Here is a 17,374-nt window from a genome sequence, read left to right on the forward strand (position 1 = left end):
ATGCGGCGTCCGTCAGCTGGCCAGAAGCCTTGGAGAAGGTGGGGTGAAAGAGGAAGAAAGGAGCCGAAGAGAGCATTTTGCTGACGCAGGAAGCTCTGAACATATGATTCACCCAGACCCCCCCTTATCCCAGGCCAGCTCTCTGTGCACAGACACAGCATTGATACCACAGGTTCACTTCTGTAGCACCTCTGCTCCCAAAAGACCCTGCCGGCACCAAGAAGCTCTCTAGCGGCTGGATCCATTCCCACTGGCACAGAGAGAGGCAGATTCCAGCGCCCTGTGCCAGCGAGTCGCCTTGCCCCACCTAGGCATTCACCCCCAGGGGAAGGCTGTGGGTGTTTCCCAGACCTGGGTGGTTACACCTGGGAAAAGCAGCTCCAGAGTCTGCTGCGAGCTCCAGAGAGATTCCCCAGGAGATGTACTTCATTGAGGGGCCCTGCCCCACATCCCCTCCCTCGCCAGAGCCACCTGTTCTGGGGCTGCACTGGCCGCCCATGGGACCCCTCTGGCAGAGAGGCTGCAGCACCTTGGGCTGAAATGACCCCACATCCCCCAAGCTGACTCCCTCGCCCAGGCCCAGTGCAGACACGGGTGAAGCTTCAGAAACCATGTGATACGATAGAAGCCAGCGAAACTGAGGGCTAAATGTAACTCCATGTCTGCAGCAGCCAGTTCAATGCAGCAGTTGTCTCACCGCTCACATGGGCAGCAAAGGGAACAAGGGAATGGGGAGCTGGGCAGAAGGTGACCCTCCCAGGCTGGATGACAGAGTGAGAGAGGCTGGCACAGCAATTCCCAGAGGTCTGGCCATGCCTTTCCCTTTGCTAGCATTCTGTCTGGGCCATTCTGCCCTGCTGAGATTCCTCTCATGCCCTGGGACCACAAAGAGATCAAAGTTCTGCTCCAGTCACTGTTGTCACACGCGGGGGCCCGACCTCTGCCAGGGGAGGAATGTCCTGTACATCTCAGACCTGCTCATCTGCAACCGGCGCTTACGCAGGTGGCAGCCAGCCCGCTTGGCACAGACCTGCAGCCTGTACCCAACCGTATCCGCGCGGAGCCAGAGCCCGGGACGTGGTCGCACTGGCATGAGTGTCAGCCAACCTCACTCAGAAAGGACAGCCCTTGGCATTGCGTCCTATTCTTGCCCGGCACAGAGCCCCCTTGTCCAGTGGAGTTAAAAGGAGGCGGTGCGGGGGGGATCTCACATGAGTCTGTGGGGGCTAGTCTAGGGGAACGAAGAGGGGGAAAGCCGGGCTGGATCCCTGCGAGGAATAGGTTTGGGGAAGAAGGGTTAGTGGGACCCCTGTGCTCTTGGTGTAGCGCTCAGGGAGCCAAGCCAACCCTGTCAGCTCAAAGCACACCTGTCTAGACAGGAGCATGCTACAGCAACCACAAGGTCTCAGCAGAAGCCAGAGTAGAGAGGGCAGCTCTCTGGACACAGCCTTTGGCAGGGGGGCAGGATGGGCAGAGGTGCCTGGAGTCTATGGGTAGACCCCTGGCCTTCACTTGCTTGCCCCATTTGCACTGTCCCTGGCTGATGTAGAAGAGACCAGGCAGCTTTAACAACAATACCTGGCTCTTGATTCAAAAGGTCACTTGCATCAAAACCCATTTCACTTTCCTGCGGTCTATCCTGGCGGGCTGGCTGGGTTTCATTATCATGGGGCTGAGAGAGTCTCTCCTTTGGCATGGTTCCCCCAGCACACTGTGTTTACATCTTCGGAAGCCTGGCAGACTGAGCCCTCTGTTTATTGGCATGACAGGCGGGGGCAGAGTAAACTTCCCCCACACCTGCCACCCAGAAACCTCACCTCTAGTGGCAAGAGCAGAGTTCGGTCACCACAGCTCAGTCCCTCCTTGACTCTCATGCTGCTCAAAAACAGTGTTGCTAGCCGCAGGGGAGGCTTTGTATCGTGGGCCCTCATTTCCTGGGAAACCCAGCCAGCATATTACAGAAGTGCCCTGAGACAGCCTACTGGGAGAGCAGATAGACAGGCCGCCAAAGAGCCAGCAGATGCTAACAGCTTTCCTCTGGGCTGGATCTGAACCATCAGCCTAAAACCAAAAGGCTCTGTAACCCACCCACAATCCCCCAGCCCACACAGTCCCACCTCTGTTTAAGTCACTATGCTATTGTTTTCTAACATCTCGAGTAGTCACCTGGGATGGTGCTGGGCTGATCCATTTAGGGAGCTCCATGTATGACCCTTATTCAGTTTCCACCTCCGTCATACCCCAGCTGGTGGGACATGGCATTCCGTAATGGATAAGCTGCAGTTTCGAAGAATCACGGAGCAGGACTCGGAGCTCAGCGGCTCTACAATATGAAGCCAAGCCAAGGAGAGTGTCCTCAAAAGGCAAGACAGACTGAGAGAGAGACTCTAGATCCACTGTCTGAAGGGATCTGGCTCTGGAATTTGAAGCAGGCAGAAAGCAACCCGGAGGGCTCCTTGGATGTTCTTCTCTGAATTCTGGAGCTGGATTTCTTGATCCATTGGTTTGGGAGTCTCAGTATTGTTCCTTCCAAGAGTCCTTTGATTAAGTAAGCGTGCTCTGGGATGGTGAGCTATGGAAGGACCACCATTAAAGGGAAAGCTATGACAGGGCCAAGGAGAAAGAGAAAGAGGACTCCCTCACGCCAAAGGGCCATCCAGCCTCCGTTAGCTTCTGGCGGAGAGAACAGAGGAGGAATCCAGAGAGCTCTGCTCCCCAAACTCCAGCTACCAGCAGAGAAGAAGGGAGACTGCAGCTTCCGAGAGCTCCGTACCAGAAGAGAACTCCTCCAGTTACTCATCCGAAATAATGAGGGGACGCATGAGCAAATTACACTGAGCTCCTCCCTGCCTCTGTGGGCTCCAGCCAAGGTAGCATCTGCACTGTGTGCATCCTCTTTGCCAACCTGGGGCAGGTACGCTCGATTACTCACTCTCCTCCACTCCAAGAAAGCTCCTTTTGTTCTCAGCTCCAGCCTCCCATCTCACAGGCAAGGTGTAGGCTCCTCATGAGAGAATCAGGCTGAGCCAGATCTCGACCTTCCGTCTGCCACACCCAGCCGTGGGCAAAGCGGAACCAAAGAGCTTAGCAATCAGGAATGCCAAACGCTGCAGTCCCAGAACTGGGGGAAAGGGCGCCGTATGCCCATGGTGCTACCGGCCCTACACAGAAAAGAGAAGGACTGGAATGCAAGCTAGAACCGAGGGACACTGGCAAAACAGTGTGGGGAGGCCAGGACTAGAACAACAGAGGGTTTTGAAGAGTAGTATTGAAGGGCACTGGCAGAATGGGGCAGGGAATGCAGGACTGAAATGACAGTGGGGACCGTGGGCTGGGAAAGCTTCCACAGCATTTGCAAGACCCTCACTTTCATCAGCACAAAAGTTCTTCCCTCTTAGTGCCTGTGCCCCCCTCTCCTTCAATATATAGGAAACAGACAGGAGACTGGATCTTCTGATCCCAACAGGACGTGTTTCTCGCACTCTCTTCCCTAGAAATCTGTGTTGGTGGGGACGGCTTAGAGCATGAGATCATTGCCCCAGCTATTTCTGTGCCAGCTGAATTCAAATGCCCCTGGAATCTGTCCATTTCTCTTTGACTTTTTCCATAGTAGCTCTGTGGAGCTGCACCAAGCTCAAACTCCCAAGAACATTCCTGCTGATTTGCTCCCAGACTCCCCAAATGGTTTTGCAATCAATTGTCCCTTTCAAGATCTATGATAGTTTGCATGACCAAGAGGCAGGCCCAAACCACAAAGTTTATATAATCATAGGGCTGGAAGGGATCTCAAGAGGCCATCTTGCCCAGCTCTCCTGTGCTGAGGCTGGACCAAGTAAACCTAGACCATCCCTGACAGATGTTTGTAACAACCTCTTCTTAAACATCTCCAGGTATGGATCTCAGCAGCACCCCTCCCACCCCATTCCTCCCTGCACAGTTTGAAGTGAGAGGAGGGGGGAAATCCAGAATTTGGAGCTGTCCTATTATAAAAATAAAGAAAATTTACAAACTGCAGACTTGGGTTTGGATTGTGGGGTGAAAGAGGTGTTATAAGTGTGGAGATTCAAGAGGAGACAATTCTCAAAAAAAATTCTCCCTTAATGGAAACTCCAGCAAACAGGGTATGCTCAGACATATCATGGGTATGCACCCCAATTTCAAAATTTCCTCCATCTCCAGAAAGCTGGGCTCAAGAGATTCAGTGCAAAACCTGGGATGATTCAGCCCACTGTCCAGAAGAATTAGGGTGAAATTAAACAGGACCTGGAAATTAACCCCCACACTACATTTCATGTTGCAACCTGAAAACCCAACCAGTAGGGCTTTGCAAACCCCCAAACCTACCTGATCTTTAACCATATCCCACTAAACCAAGATCCTACCCCTTGCTCCTATCCCCTCCATGCAGCTCCTTTCCTGCAGCATCCCAAATCCTGAACCACCAGCAGGAAAACTTCATCCCACACACTTGCCTTTAAGCTGGGTAGAGAGTCTCTTTCTTACAAGAGACAAGCTGGAGTTGGCGAAAACTTAGCATCTCACCAAACCATGATGATTTTAAAGGCGATTCTGGCAGCTCGGGATTTTTAATCAAGAGCATGAGGCAGTTATGAGGGGCGTCTTAGAAGCATTATTTCCCCCAGTGCCAAGGAAAGTGCGGTGAGGGCTGGCGGACGTGTGGGAGCAAAGAAGAGGAAACTTCGTAGCCAGTCTAATGCATGAAATGTTTTCTTGGACTTTTTTGCCGGGGGGCTCCATTCACACACATGCACAAAATAGTCCCCTATGCACACACCATGCACACTCAGAAGGACGTGCATATATAAATACACATCAACAGCCTGTTGTGTGTCTGTACAGTGCCTAGCACAATCCTGTCGCAGGATACAAACAACATATACATACCTACACACTCAGAGACATAGACATATACACCAGCTACAATCTCCACGCACTATACATACAAACATACTCACACAGGCGTACCTATTTACAAATACACACATCACAAACACACGTCCACTCACATTGAAAGAGATGTATGCAGGCAGAGAGACGTGCACATAACGTGCCCCGTATTTAATAAACGCCTATTCTCTCTCTCACACACGCACACAGGCATACAATTGATACTCATGGGCACTGACATATGCATGAACTTTGACAAATATTCACACAGGCACCATGAACACATGCTCATATTTGTGGCTAAGGCCAATAAATAATAATAATAAATAACTTATGTTTCTCTAGGCCCTTTCACCCCACAGGAAACCAGAGCACTTTGCAACTCTATACAGAGGGTGCCATGGAAATGCAGCCACCTCTGGGTTGGAGGCTGCTCTTTGAGACACAGCTCAAACCCCAGTGCTTATGGAAAGTATCCGGGGGTCTTTAATAGGCAGAGCAGACAAGGCTGAAGTTGTGTGATCCACACACAATCAAGTGCCTGGAGCTCAGTGTATTTGCATGGAAACAATGCTGGGATTGCTGTGATAGTTACTGTTGGGTTTATGTTTGGGGGGGGATTAATCCTTGGCTGCCCCCCACATTATATAAACACACACCACCCATCCACTCGCCCCATGTCTCCCCTCTACCTCCTCTGGGCGCAGCCACCTCTCGAAGTAATTGCAACAGCGGGTGTGCTCCCACACGACGCCTGGATGTCCTGAGGTACAAGGGAGGCCTTTGGCAGATGGGCACTCTGGGGAGTGAGGGGAGGACATGGCCGTGGGCTGAGCAGCATGAGTAACATCAGGCCAAAGGCCGCCTCCTTACAGCTCAGCAGCTGCTGTGTGGTCTGGCCCTGTGTGTGCAGAGCAGCACTGTGATTAACCCTTCCCGAATCAGGCTGGACGGGGCTAGGTGCCAGCGCACTGTCCGGGCTCTGTGGGGACGGAGGGGACCGGTGGGAAGGTGGGCTCTGGGCCTAGCATGTAGCACGGAGGCCATGAAGCATCTGAACCTGGTCTCTACGAAAGCGGGGCGGGGAGAAAGCAAAAGCAAGAGCAAGAGGGGAACTAATTCCAGTTCCCATAGCAACTGCCAATGCCGGAGCCACCCCCTTAGCAACACTCTCAAAACGGACCCACGTTCCCTAGCAACGCATCCAAAGGACATGGGGTCCCCTAGCGACACAGTCCTCTAGTGACGCCCCACAAAAGGGAGTGCGCAATCCCTACGGATGTGCACCCAGCCAGAGCAGACGCATGCCCCTACTGCCAGGCCCAACAGGGGCGTACTGGCCCCCCAGCCACACGCCCTAAAAGGGCGCACAGGCCCTCAAGCAACGCAGGCATAAACCAGGCCCCCTGAACAGCAGGACACGCATCCTATAGCTACATCTTCAACACTTCAGTATAGCCTTGGGAAAGAGTCATCAGGGTGTGAAATAACCATCACAGCTCTTCTCGGGTCCATGCATGCGCGTACACGTCTGTCAGATACCAGGGCAACGACTGGGATCTGTATGTACATGTCAGACCGGATTTTCCCTCTCCCTTGGCTGTGTGCCGTCCATTAAGACTGTAAACTCTTTGGGACAGACAGCCATCTTATTTTGTGGCTATGGAGTGTCCTAGGACATCACAAGCACGACGTATGTTCATACATAAATAAATAAGTGGGAGAGCGCCCACCTCTGCCCAACATCTGCATGCAGGCATATGGCGGGAAGCGTATGTACCAAACCGTGTACGTCTTTGTCGGTGGGTCACCTTGTGTGTACATGTCAGGGTAAATGCCTGCGTGTATCCATCCATGCACGTGGGCACCTGTTTGTGTGCGCGTGTCAGCGTTGGTGCCCGTGCAGGTGCCAGCATGGACATGCCCTGGCATGCACGCGTGGGTGGGTGTTTGCCGGCTAGGTAGCGTGCACGCCCTGGGGGGCATGTCGGAGACTGATTGAAGTTGGGCACTCAACATGTCCAATAAAAAGCCAAACGGACACAGGCAGTGCCTGTGTTTGGACCTGGGCCTGCAGCCGCCTGGCTGCCCTACCTCCCAGCACGCTGAGCTGCCCCAGAACCTCCCTGAGGAAGGGTTAAACAAATACAGTGACTCAATCCCAACAGAAAAGGAAGGATAAAAAAAAAATTTAAAAATCTGCAGCCCCATGCCAAGAAAACAAAGACAAGACTCTGACGATCATGGCCCCTCTGCCAAGTCCTTTCATGACTGAGCAAAGCGTTGGAGCCAGAGAACCTTTGATTCCTTCCCCACCAACTTTCCTGCCACCCCACTCCCTCTCCCAAGCCTGCACGCACCAGATTACCAACAGCCCATCACCGACCCACCCAAGGCTGGAGAGGACATTGCAGGAGGAGCTCCTGGTCTCCGACTACTCAACGGTGCAGCAGAGCCATGGCCAGAGCCTCTCTCATGCACTTGGGCATGCATTTGGTGAAGACAAGCGATGGCTCACTAGCTATCTGCAGGCAGGGCTGCCCTTTGAGCCCCATGGTGTGGCACTTGTTGATCCTGTCCCGTAGTCATTCTTCTGTACAGAGGAGCCCCAGCAAAAGGGAGGGCCAGAGACCAGGGAGAGGGTCAGGCATTGGCTGGAGCCATCCTTCCTTGGCATGCAAGATGGTGGGGGAAGGCTCTCTCTCCCAGCTTTCTCCAGGGCAGCGGCAGCCTGTTGTCTGTCACAGGTCTCCAGGAAGTTCGGTTCTCCCAGAAAGAGGACAGGAAGTGTTGGTACAGGGCTCAGACCAGCCAGGGCCAATTCCTAGGGCTCTGCTGCGTTTGCAGCTGTGACAAAACCTGAAGGGGAGGGAAATTAGGTCTAGATACCCATAAAACGATTGCCCTGCTGAAGCAAGAAGATTGCCAGCAGCCTGGTTAATAAATCTTGTGTATTATGGCAGTGCCTAACAGCAACCAAGACTGGGGCCTCGCTGTGCTGGGCGCTGCATAAACACGGAGAAGCAGACAGTCCCTGCCCCGAAGAGCTTACAAATCAATAGACAGGATGGCTCTGAGTGGAGGAAGAGGAAGAAAACACACGCAGAGCGAGCAGTGTAATGGCAGCAAATGGCCACTATGCTTGGGGGCGATGCGGGCTACTTAGGAGGAGATCCACTAAACGGAAAGAGAAGGGAAGGGGGGACCAGGCAGAGGAGCAGAGGTGGAGTGAGGCTGAGGTGAAGGGAATGGAGAGGGTTAGTGCAAAGAGCCGGTAAGCACAGAGCAGAGGAAGTCCAGCTGAAATTGTAGCAAGTTCTCTGAATGTCCAAAGGTCTCAGCTTTGGTGCTTCTGCTCTGCAGTTTTCTTCCCAAAGCCACACGGTTGGGGTGGAAGGAGCCCCCGCGGGTCCTAGATTCCCCTATTCACTCACTGTACACTGGGGTCTGTCTCAACGTAATGGGGCCAAGGATAACGCTGGCTGCAGAAGGCCACTTCCTATGTCATGCTTGACCGTGGGAATTTCCCATAACGCACGGCACTAGACTGGGATTTGGATGGTAGCGTCTTATCTCGGGGTTGCTCTTTGGGAGACTTAACAGTATCCCGTGCTTCTGCCTCTCCAAAGACCACTGGAAACATAGGGCCCACCCCCTCCCAATGCCGCACAGTACTCTACACCCCTTGCCATAAAGTGTAACGGGTTCCAGGAGGCGAGGGGGGAACTGTGACAGACCAGATCTCTTCTTGGTCTAAACAGGCACCCCTGCGGTTGGCTTGAACTGAGTTCACCCTGCTTGTGCCAGGGAAGAGTATGTCCTCCACAAACTATCCCCTGAGGCAAGCTCAGCCTACACGCCATCCTTCACATTCCTACCCTCTCTCCCGAAGAGAGAAAAGCCAGCCCGCTCCGCTGAGCCAGTCACTGGCAACTCCTTCTGAACGACATTGTCCAGGCCCGCCTCTGTCCCTTCCACCTCCTGCAGACAGCAAACCTGCACTGAGCCTACATGGGACCTTCCACCAGCCCAGAGAAGCCTCCACCCCAAAGCCGGGGGAGCAGAGTCAAAGCGACGCTGGATCTGACGGGAACCAGTCAGCTGGGCTCTGCCTGGGTGGGGATTTGTTGTGAACAGTCTTGACCTTGGTCTGAGTTCTGCCAAGCCACTGGCAGCTACTGAATATCAGGGAGCCAGTGGGAAGCTTTTGCCCTCATGGGTCGGACGGCTTCGAAGAGGCAGAGACAGAGCACCAGACAGGGAGTCAAATCCCTCCCTGGGGTAAGCAGGCCCAGCCCCAGTTGCAGTCCAGTGGTGCTGTGCGTCTCGCTCCGGGACTGAACTGGGCCAACACAAAAGAGAATCGAGAGAGTGCAACGAGCGGGGCAGAGACAACCTGACTGGCAGTTCCCCAGTGGCTGCCATTTTAGCTGCTCTGTGACCAGGTCAGAGCAGATGGACGGCAGCTGTCTCCCAGAAGCCCAGCGTGGGTTCTCCCTGGTCCAGTGCATTGTTTTTTTAAAGGTGAACTGCGGAACTTTAATACCAAACGGTATAAACCAAAGCCGAAGAAATTTAACACCCCCCAGGCCAAGGATGGCAGCTCCCGAATTAGAAACTTCGCTGACCCCACCCTGCTTAACCCCTTGGCACCAAAGCCTGGGTGCCCGGTGCAGAGTCAGGGCTCAGTGCAGCAAGGGTGAGGGATGAGCTGAAAATACAGGCCGGCACCGCCCAGCCGGAAACACCCTCCTGGCAAGGATGAGAGACTCCAGCAAACCCACTCGGGCGGAGATGGAGCTCTGCACCTTACAGGCTGCAATTTGGAGTGCGGACAGTAGGAAGAGGGGAGGGACGAGGTTTCAGGGTGGGAAAGGGAAGATCCAGCCCTAGCCCCAGCGCCCATCGGGGGAGAGGGGGGGGAGGGAAGAGGCCCTGAAGTTTCTAATGCAAAAGGCGCGTTGGTTCTTACAACATGCCCATTAGAGACGGCGGGGAAGGACGAAGTAGCTGCTGAGCCTGACTCGACCTGATCTGGCCCACCACATCCCCCCTCCCGAAAGCACCGGCGGAGCAATATCACCCCTTTTCCCTCTTTCTCCTCCAGGATCAACTCCCACCCCTTGCATTCCAAACTTGGCTCTGCAAAGGAGATGGGCATGCATGACCCCCTACATCGCCACCCAAACAAGTTCCTTGGGGCCAGACCTAATCAGCAGATTAACTCATGATTAAATCTCTCCCTGCCTCCCTCTTTCCTTACCATGCAAAACAGCAATGAGATTCTCCCCCTGAGCACATCCAGAATGCTCATGGCAGCAGCCCCTGGTCTGGGGCACACTCACTCACAGCTCCTTTATTTTCTCCTTCCATATGATTTCCCTACCCCTTTTCCCTTCCTTTCCTTAATTTCTCTGAACACCCAAGTCCCGTAAGCAGATCCCTGCCGGAACGCCAAACACACACACACACACACACACAAATCGAAAATCAGCCCAGCATGGACCTACCTGAGGCTATGAAGGTGATGAAGATGAAGGGGTGTGGGGAGAGGAAGGGAAGGGGGAAGAGGAAAAAGATACCTTCCCCTTCTCCCTCCGAGCACCAGCTGAGACGGACGAGAAAGCTATTGCTAATCTGCGCCCGGTGCTTGAAAACGTCAAACCTTCAGGAGTCTGAAAGCTGCAGCGGAGCGGAGGGCATGAGAGGACATCCACTCCCACACGAGTAGCTTTCTGGGAATTAGGGCCACAGCCCAACCGTTCTGGCAGCTTTACTCCCCGTCAGTCCTGGCTGACAGTACGGCTCGCTCGTCCTGGACAGCTGCTGCATGGGAGCTACACATGCAAACTCCCACTGCCGGGGCCGAGGGGGGAAATGAGGGGTGGTGGGGTGAGGATGGCTCAGGGGCAAACGGGGAAGGCTGATATCTAGCAGCGAAGCAGGGCTTCGCAAGCCGTATCTCAGTCATCTTCCCAGCACTCTTGCAGGGAGGTGAGCAAGCATCATCACCCCTACTTTACCAATGGGGAAAGATGAAGGGACATGCCCAAGGCCACACAGCAAGTCTGTGACAGACGTAGGAATAGAACCCAGGGGTCTTGACCCCAGGCCCCCCTACCCTAAGCAAGAGGCTCCACTCCCTTGCAGATCTGAGCAGAGCACCCAGGAGTCCTGACACTCAATGCCAAGGCGTAGCTAACTCTCTCAGCGCTGACAACGGGAACCAGAATTCCTGTGCCCAGTGCCCTCCCGCCAACCAATCGTTCATGCTCCCCTCCAAGAGCCAAGCAGAGAACCCAGGAGTCCTGGGCTGCCAGTCCCCTGCTCATTCCTCACCACCATGCTCCCACCTGTAGGGAGATGGCTATTGTTACACCCCTCTCCTCTGCCTTTTCCCTATGTGGCTGGCCAACAGCACCCGAGTTTCAGAAGAGACATTGGGTCACTGATCCGCACAAGAACTCAGGGGCATGCTGTAGATGGAGCTGAGAAGGGGGGCGGGGGGTTGATAAGTGCCTTTTTCTTTTTTCCCCCACAGTACTAAATCACAAAAACCCTGCTAGAATCAGGTGATCAGAAGCCTCTTAAAGGGATGAGCCTGGGTAAAGGCAGAGCACCCCTTAAAATATGACAAAGGGATGCGTCTAAGCACAAACCGGGCACCTTTTAAAGGGATGAGCCACAGTTTAGTAGTTGCTAAGTAACTCTCCAACCTAAGGGCCAAGTAACCCTTTCATAGGACGCACCCTCCCCCCCGCATACAGCCTCACTCCAGCAGGCACATGCCCGCAGATTGCCTGCATCTTCGACAAGGCCCGGCATCCTTTGACGCCCTCTGCTGCCTCAGCCTCCCGCCGACATCAGTGTTGTTATACCCTGGGTTCCCCCAAGCAGGTGCTGAGCGTTGGCTGCCGTCCCAAACGCTCAGGGATGGGGCGGACACCCCCCCCTTGCACTCCAGATTTGGCTCTGTGAAGGAGGCGTGCATGCATGTCTCTCCCCCCCGCCACTCCAAGCATCGCAACCCAAACCAGCGTCTTGGGCCAGACCTAGGAAACCATATCTCAGCAGCAGATTAGCTCGTGATTACCTCTCTCCCCGTCTCTCTTTCCTCACCACGCAGCACTGCAACGAGAACCTCCCCCCGAGCTCTGTCTATACCCGCCCCTCTACCCTCTCTCAGCAGGGCATCCACAGATTCCAAGGCACAGGCTCCTTTCACATGCATCCACTGGGCTACAGGCCCTGCAAACCCAAGCTGTGCGTTGGGGGGACGGGGCCCTGTAGGACAGGGTGAGTGCCTACTGCAGGACCCCTGTGGCGGGGAGCGCTGCCCGTGAGTCATCCCCGAGAAGAAAGGGGGCTCCAAGAATGGGGGGGGAGGGTGGAAGACGACCTGCCGCATCTCACCAGCACCGTGATGCACCGAGGATGCTCTAAAAGGTGGCACGTGGGTGAGATTCAGAGGTGCCCCAGGGCAGCGAGGTGGGGCTGGGGAGGGGGCAAAGAAAAGCCCTGTCCTGCTTCTCCAGCCGCCCTTGGATTTTGTGCTGCCCCTCTGAGCGTGTACATCTGCCCCTGCCCCATGGGGATGCCTGCGTATGAGATAAGTGGCATTAACTGGGTTCAAATACCTTGATGCAATTAAAAGCTCCCCCGGGGACTGAGGGCTTAGAAAGGCAGCCAGGGCCGCGGGTGGAGCGCCACCAAGGATGAGCTCTGTACTGTTTCCCTTGCTGGGGGTTGCCAGCCCACAGGAACTTGCATAACTCCCCTGTCATCCCACTGCAAAATAAATGGCTGCTGTTTTCTCTGGCTTCCTCTGCCCTCTGTGGGAGTGAAACTTGCCGCTCGGGGAATTTGCCCCCCCCCCCACACACACACACCCTAATCCTATCATACTTGCTTCTGGGCTGTGGGGCCAGTCACCCCACCATAGTGCCACCCTCAGCACCGCCAGGCAGGTCCCACTGGATTGCACACCGAAGGGGTTCCCAGAACCAGGCAGCAGGGCCCTTTCATCGCTAGCGGAGTTGATCACAGCTAGTAGGGCTGGTCAGGAGTTTCCCTGACAGAACATTTTCCCATGGGCGAATGGAGATTCGTGGAAAGTGAAACATTTCACAGAGAAGGGCGTCGATTTCAACAATATTTTGTACAGAAGAAAATGGAACCGACCATTCTGATGGAAGTCGACCAGTCATTTCAAAATGGGGGGGGGTTTTGTATCTATTTTTGAGGAATGTCATTTCAATTTTGACTTCTTAAAATGTGGATGACGAAAACATTTTTGATTCACCCAAAACAAATTTTGCGGGGGTGGGGGGGCGGATTTTGTTTTTACAGGAAATTTTGAATTTTTTAAAAATTTTCATTCCATTTCAGAATTGAAAAATATTCCAAAACTGCAGAATTTCCCATGAAATGAAAAAATTCAGTTCCTGCCCTGCTCTAAGCACTATGCAGCAGGTTCAAGTCCAGCCCAGGGCAAAATGCAGTTTTGGTGACCCCTCCCTGCAGTGAGTTGCTGGGTCTCAATTCATACCCCAGTGGTACGGGACACCTCTGGGGAGCAACATCCTGTATTTATCAAGGCGGCAGCAACAAGACAAGCTCCACCCTGATGTGCCCTAAGAGACCCCCCATTAGAGTTGGAGGGGACAGAGAGTGCTCTGTGGCTTATTCCTTCCATGGACTCTTTGCTCAGACGGTCAACAAGGGGACTAATTAGTTCTTGTTTGTAGTGGAGGGTGGCAGATCAGAACAGCTTCTAGCACAAGCTAGCTCAGAGCTTGCACTAACTGACTGTGTGTTGTGTGTGTTCAGACTGTAACTATGTCACTCTCTCCTCCCCGCCCTTTGGCATCAGCTGAAACCAATTATCAGCTGTTTTCTATCTGGGGTCTGATGCAGGCCAATGGCAGCAACGTCACAGTCTCATGCCAGCATGCCATTGCTCTCTCCAGTGGGATGCCTTGTGCAGAGCATCAGGCCAGCTTCCAGCAACCGAGGGAGAGATTCAGAGCACAGGAGACATCCCGTGGGGAAAGGGCTGAGCGCCTAGCGTTAGTGGCCTGAGCCAGTGGGGCTAACGGGACAGGTAGCTCTCCTTCCGGAGAGGAGGAATCGCAGAAAAACTCAAAAGGAGAGAAAACAGAAGGAGCTAGGGTCAGACACCTTGAGTTGAAATACCGCACCCTGGATGCCTGCTGATCCACCCACAGACTCCTGCATCCCACCCCAAAGGGTGAACAGAGGCTGGGGGAAGGACCCGTGACCCCGATCTGACACACTTGGACTGTTTGACAATGTCAGGGGATAGCTACAGGCAGGGGGATTTCCCAGCTACTGCCCATTTGGCTGATTTCTGTAATGATTTTCTGCCATGATCTGGTTTCTGTGATCTATTTCATGTAATTATTTAATCAGTTGGATTTGGCTATGTATAACTTTGAATTAGGCTAGATGGCTGTCTGAGATCCATGTTCGCAAGGGTGACCAAGGAATCTCAGTAGTTAGTGACTACAGTCAGGAGCACGACAGAAAAATCTAAAATAGCAAGACAGACAGAAGGATGAGTACAGATGGCGAAATATTGCGTCTGTCTAATCACCCTATGCACTGACAAATGGTTTAGGAATCATTTCTCACCCGGGATTCGTTATAACCCTGCGTTAATTGTTAATTGCGTGGAGCCCCCTCCTGCTGTTGTTTCATATCAAGGTGCTCTCTGCTGGGGGGCGGCTTAGAGACCCGTAAGCCAGGCAGAACCCCAAGGTGCCCAACTCCACCAGCATGTGTCTTGGTATTTATGTTTCCCGTAACCGTGGAACTAAGTTCCCCAACTCAGCTCCCCGCTCAGATCCAAGTTCCCACAGAGCGTGGGAATGCACGGGGCTGGCTCTTGGTTGGGGTTCATCTCTCGTGTTCCAGGGGCTATTTCTTCTCCGGCAGCCAATTAATACAAGTTCTGGATTCCTTCCAGGGTTTCCCCACTCAGCGGCTGCCGCAGCCTGAACAGATCAGACCTTGTGTTATTCCTTCCCCACCAAGACCCCCCCCCCTGTAAGGTGATAGAAAAATTCTGCCAGAAACACTCTCAAGCCCCACATCTAGCCCCAGTCAGAATTACAAGCAGCGCCGCAACTCACGTCCAGGGGGGGACAGCCAGTGCTTTCACTGCCGCAGCCAGGGCTTCCTGTGCTCACTCTGAGCCTCTCCGCCATAGGGGCATATCCAGGGTGATGGGCACTGCTGGGGAGCCATGGGTCCCACCTGCCCTCAGCCAGCCACCCCTTCGCACTTGGCCCTGTGATACCCAGTATAGATGTCGTCACTTAGAAAGCATTAGGAAGAAGGGCAAATAAGCAGCCTGTGCCCCGGAGTGCTGGTAAGTAGTGGCTAGAGCAGGGGGCTGGGAGCCTGGACTCCTAGGCCAAGTGTTTTCTAGTGCACAGATCCTCAGCCAGGAAGGTCCTGATTCTCAGGGGGTGTCGCAAACAGGTGTCAAGGGGCTGTGACCATGATTATCCCTGTGAAGTAAGGTCCTGGGGGGGCACCCCATATGTCAAAGGTTGAGGAACCACGACTCCAGTGGTTAGAGCAGGGGGTACTGGAGTCAGGACTCCTGAGTCCTATTCCCAGCTCTAAATGGGGACTGGATCTAGTGGTTAGAGCGGGGGGTGGCAGTTAGGCAGCGGGTTTCTATTCCCAGTCCTGGTAAGGGAAGGATGTCTAGTGGTTAGATCACATGCCTGGGACCTGGGTTCTATTCCCACTTCTACCACTCAGGCACTAGGGCAAGTTACTCCCCTGGCCAGTGCCTCAGTTTCTCCTTTTTGTAACATGAGGATAGTAATGCTGACCTACTGCACGGGGCGTTTGGAGGCTTAACATATTTAATATTATTATGAATTAATGCTACCACCAGGCACTGATCTCCCCCTCCCCTCCCGGCTTTCTATACCAGGTGAGCTTTCCAGCTTTTTATACAGACAGACGCCTTTTTTTTTTTTTTTCTTTTTTCTAAACAAAAGCCTTCAGTTTGCTCCAATCCCAATCTGTCTGTCTAGGACCCAGCAGGATCCAGGCACCCTTCAGAGCCTGGAGAGCTGGCTGACCCCATCCGTCTCCTAGCTCCCCCACCCACGACAACCCCTGAAGGCTCTTGCTATTAGTACTTATTGGAAGTCATGACGCAGACACGGCCGGGGACTTTTTGAGGGCGTATTTTTGTTTTTAAAAAGAGGATGTTTGGGGTTGTGTATCCCTAGCGAGGCAAGAGAAGGGACAAAAGGGGTTAGGAAATAGAAAAGGAACACGGGGTCTTCTTAAGAACGTGGAATATAGACTCCTTTAACAACCTGCACTTCCAAACCACTCTCCCCTCACACCCCCTTGCCACCTCTGTCACTCCACCTTTCAAACCACATCCTTCCCCCAGCTCTAAAATCCCCCCACACTGCCTCTCACATTTCATCTCTCACAAACCCCAACCACCTCCCCGCCCCGCATCCTAATCCTCTCCCACACCCAAGGTAAGCAACTGGCCCGGGAGCTTGGACTACTTGTTAGCTGGCCAGAAGGCAAGTTTTTTGGGGGGAGGAGGGTGGAAGTGGTTGTTCTCACCCATCTTCCCCACCCCAGGCAGCCCCACTTGGTTCATCCGGAGCAGAGGGAACAGCGGAAGGAGCTAAGTTCTCGCACCTACCTGAATGAAAGGTATTCCCAGATCCAGGAGGGACTTCTATCCCCTGCCCCCTGTACACCTCTGGACTTGGGCAGTCTCAGAGCAGCCGGGGATTGGGTTTCTCATTGTGTTTCCTTGCCCTCCTTGCTGGTAGCATGGCCTGGGAGCCAGCTGAAGGCTCTGGGAGCGGCCAACAAAGAGGCTCCATTTAAACAACAGACATAATTATGCTTTTGATACCGTCTGCTAAAAATACAGCGCTGTGCAGCTTGGCGAGCCATGTGTGTGCAGGCTCACATGGCCTCTGAATGAATAGCAGCAGCTGACTCAGGCTGGAGGAGGAGGAGGGGGGGGGGCCATGGAGAAAGGGGGAGGGAGGGAGAGGCAGACTGAGGTGAGGGAGGGAAAGGGAGAGACAGCGTGAGCCAGAGACTCCAAGCCAGGCTTCAGTGTCAGAGCGGGATAGGGCTCCCTCAAGCTGGGGCTTAGTGGAGGGATGGGCGGGGGGCAGGAGCTGCCAGCCCCAGAAGGATGGGGGGAGATCAGTGAGTCACCGGGGAACCAGCCTCCATAAGGACACAGTCCAGGTTCTGCTGTCTAATTCCCCTTCCCAGCAGGAGGGAGAACTGCTGGGGGTTCACACAAGTCCTGACCTGGGCATCCATGGAGAGAGGAGAGAGGTAAGGTCACTTCCTTAGCTGGGGGAGAGGGTCCTAGGAACCGGGGAGAGAGGAATAGTGAGTGACAGGAAGGAGGAGTGGTGGAAAAGGGAGA

The 17,374-nt window shown here is 53.9% G+C and overlaps 1 protein-coding gene across 5 annotated transcripts in view; it reads right to left on the reverse strand.

Moving 5' to 3' along the window:
• Positions 1–16,850, reverse strand: part of HR (HR lysine demethylase and nuclear receptor corepressor) — a 41,959-nt gene extending 25,109 nt beyond the window's left edge. For 2 of the 5 annotated variants that reach the window (XM_067530273.1, XM_067530272.1), the window contains exon 1: positions 2,167–2,681. In XM_067530273.1, coding sequence (XP_067386374.1) covers positions 2,167–2,191 — 25 coding nt within the window. In that variant the 5' untranslated portion in view covers positions 2,192–2,681. Of the gene's footprint in view, positions 1–2,166; positions 2,682–16,621 lie in introns of those variants that run through there. The other 3 variants (XM_067530274.1, XM_067530275.1, XM_067530276.1) reach the window with 3 other exon arrangements.
• Between the last annotated feature and the right edge of the window lie 524 nt (positions 16,851–17,374).

Source organism: Emydura macquarii, unplaced genomic scaffold (genome assembly GCF_026122565.2).
Source record: "Emydura macquarii macquarii isolate MOO-44397 ecotype Brisbane River unplaced genomic scaffold, CSIRO-AGI_Emac_v2 contig_3059, whole genome shotgun sequence".
Taxonomy (NCBI): domain Eukaryota; kingdom Metazoa; phylum Chordata; order Testudines; family Chelidae; genus Emydura; species Emydura macquarii.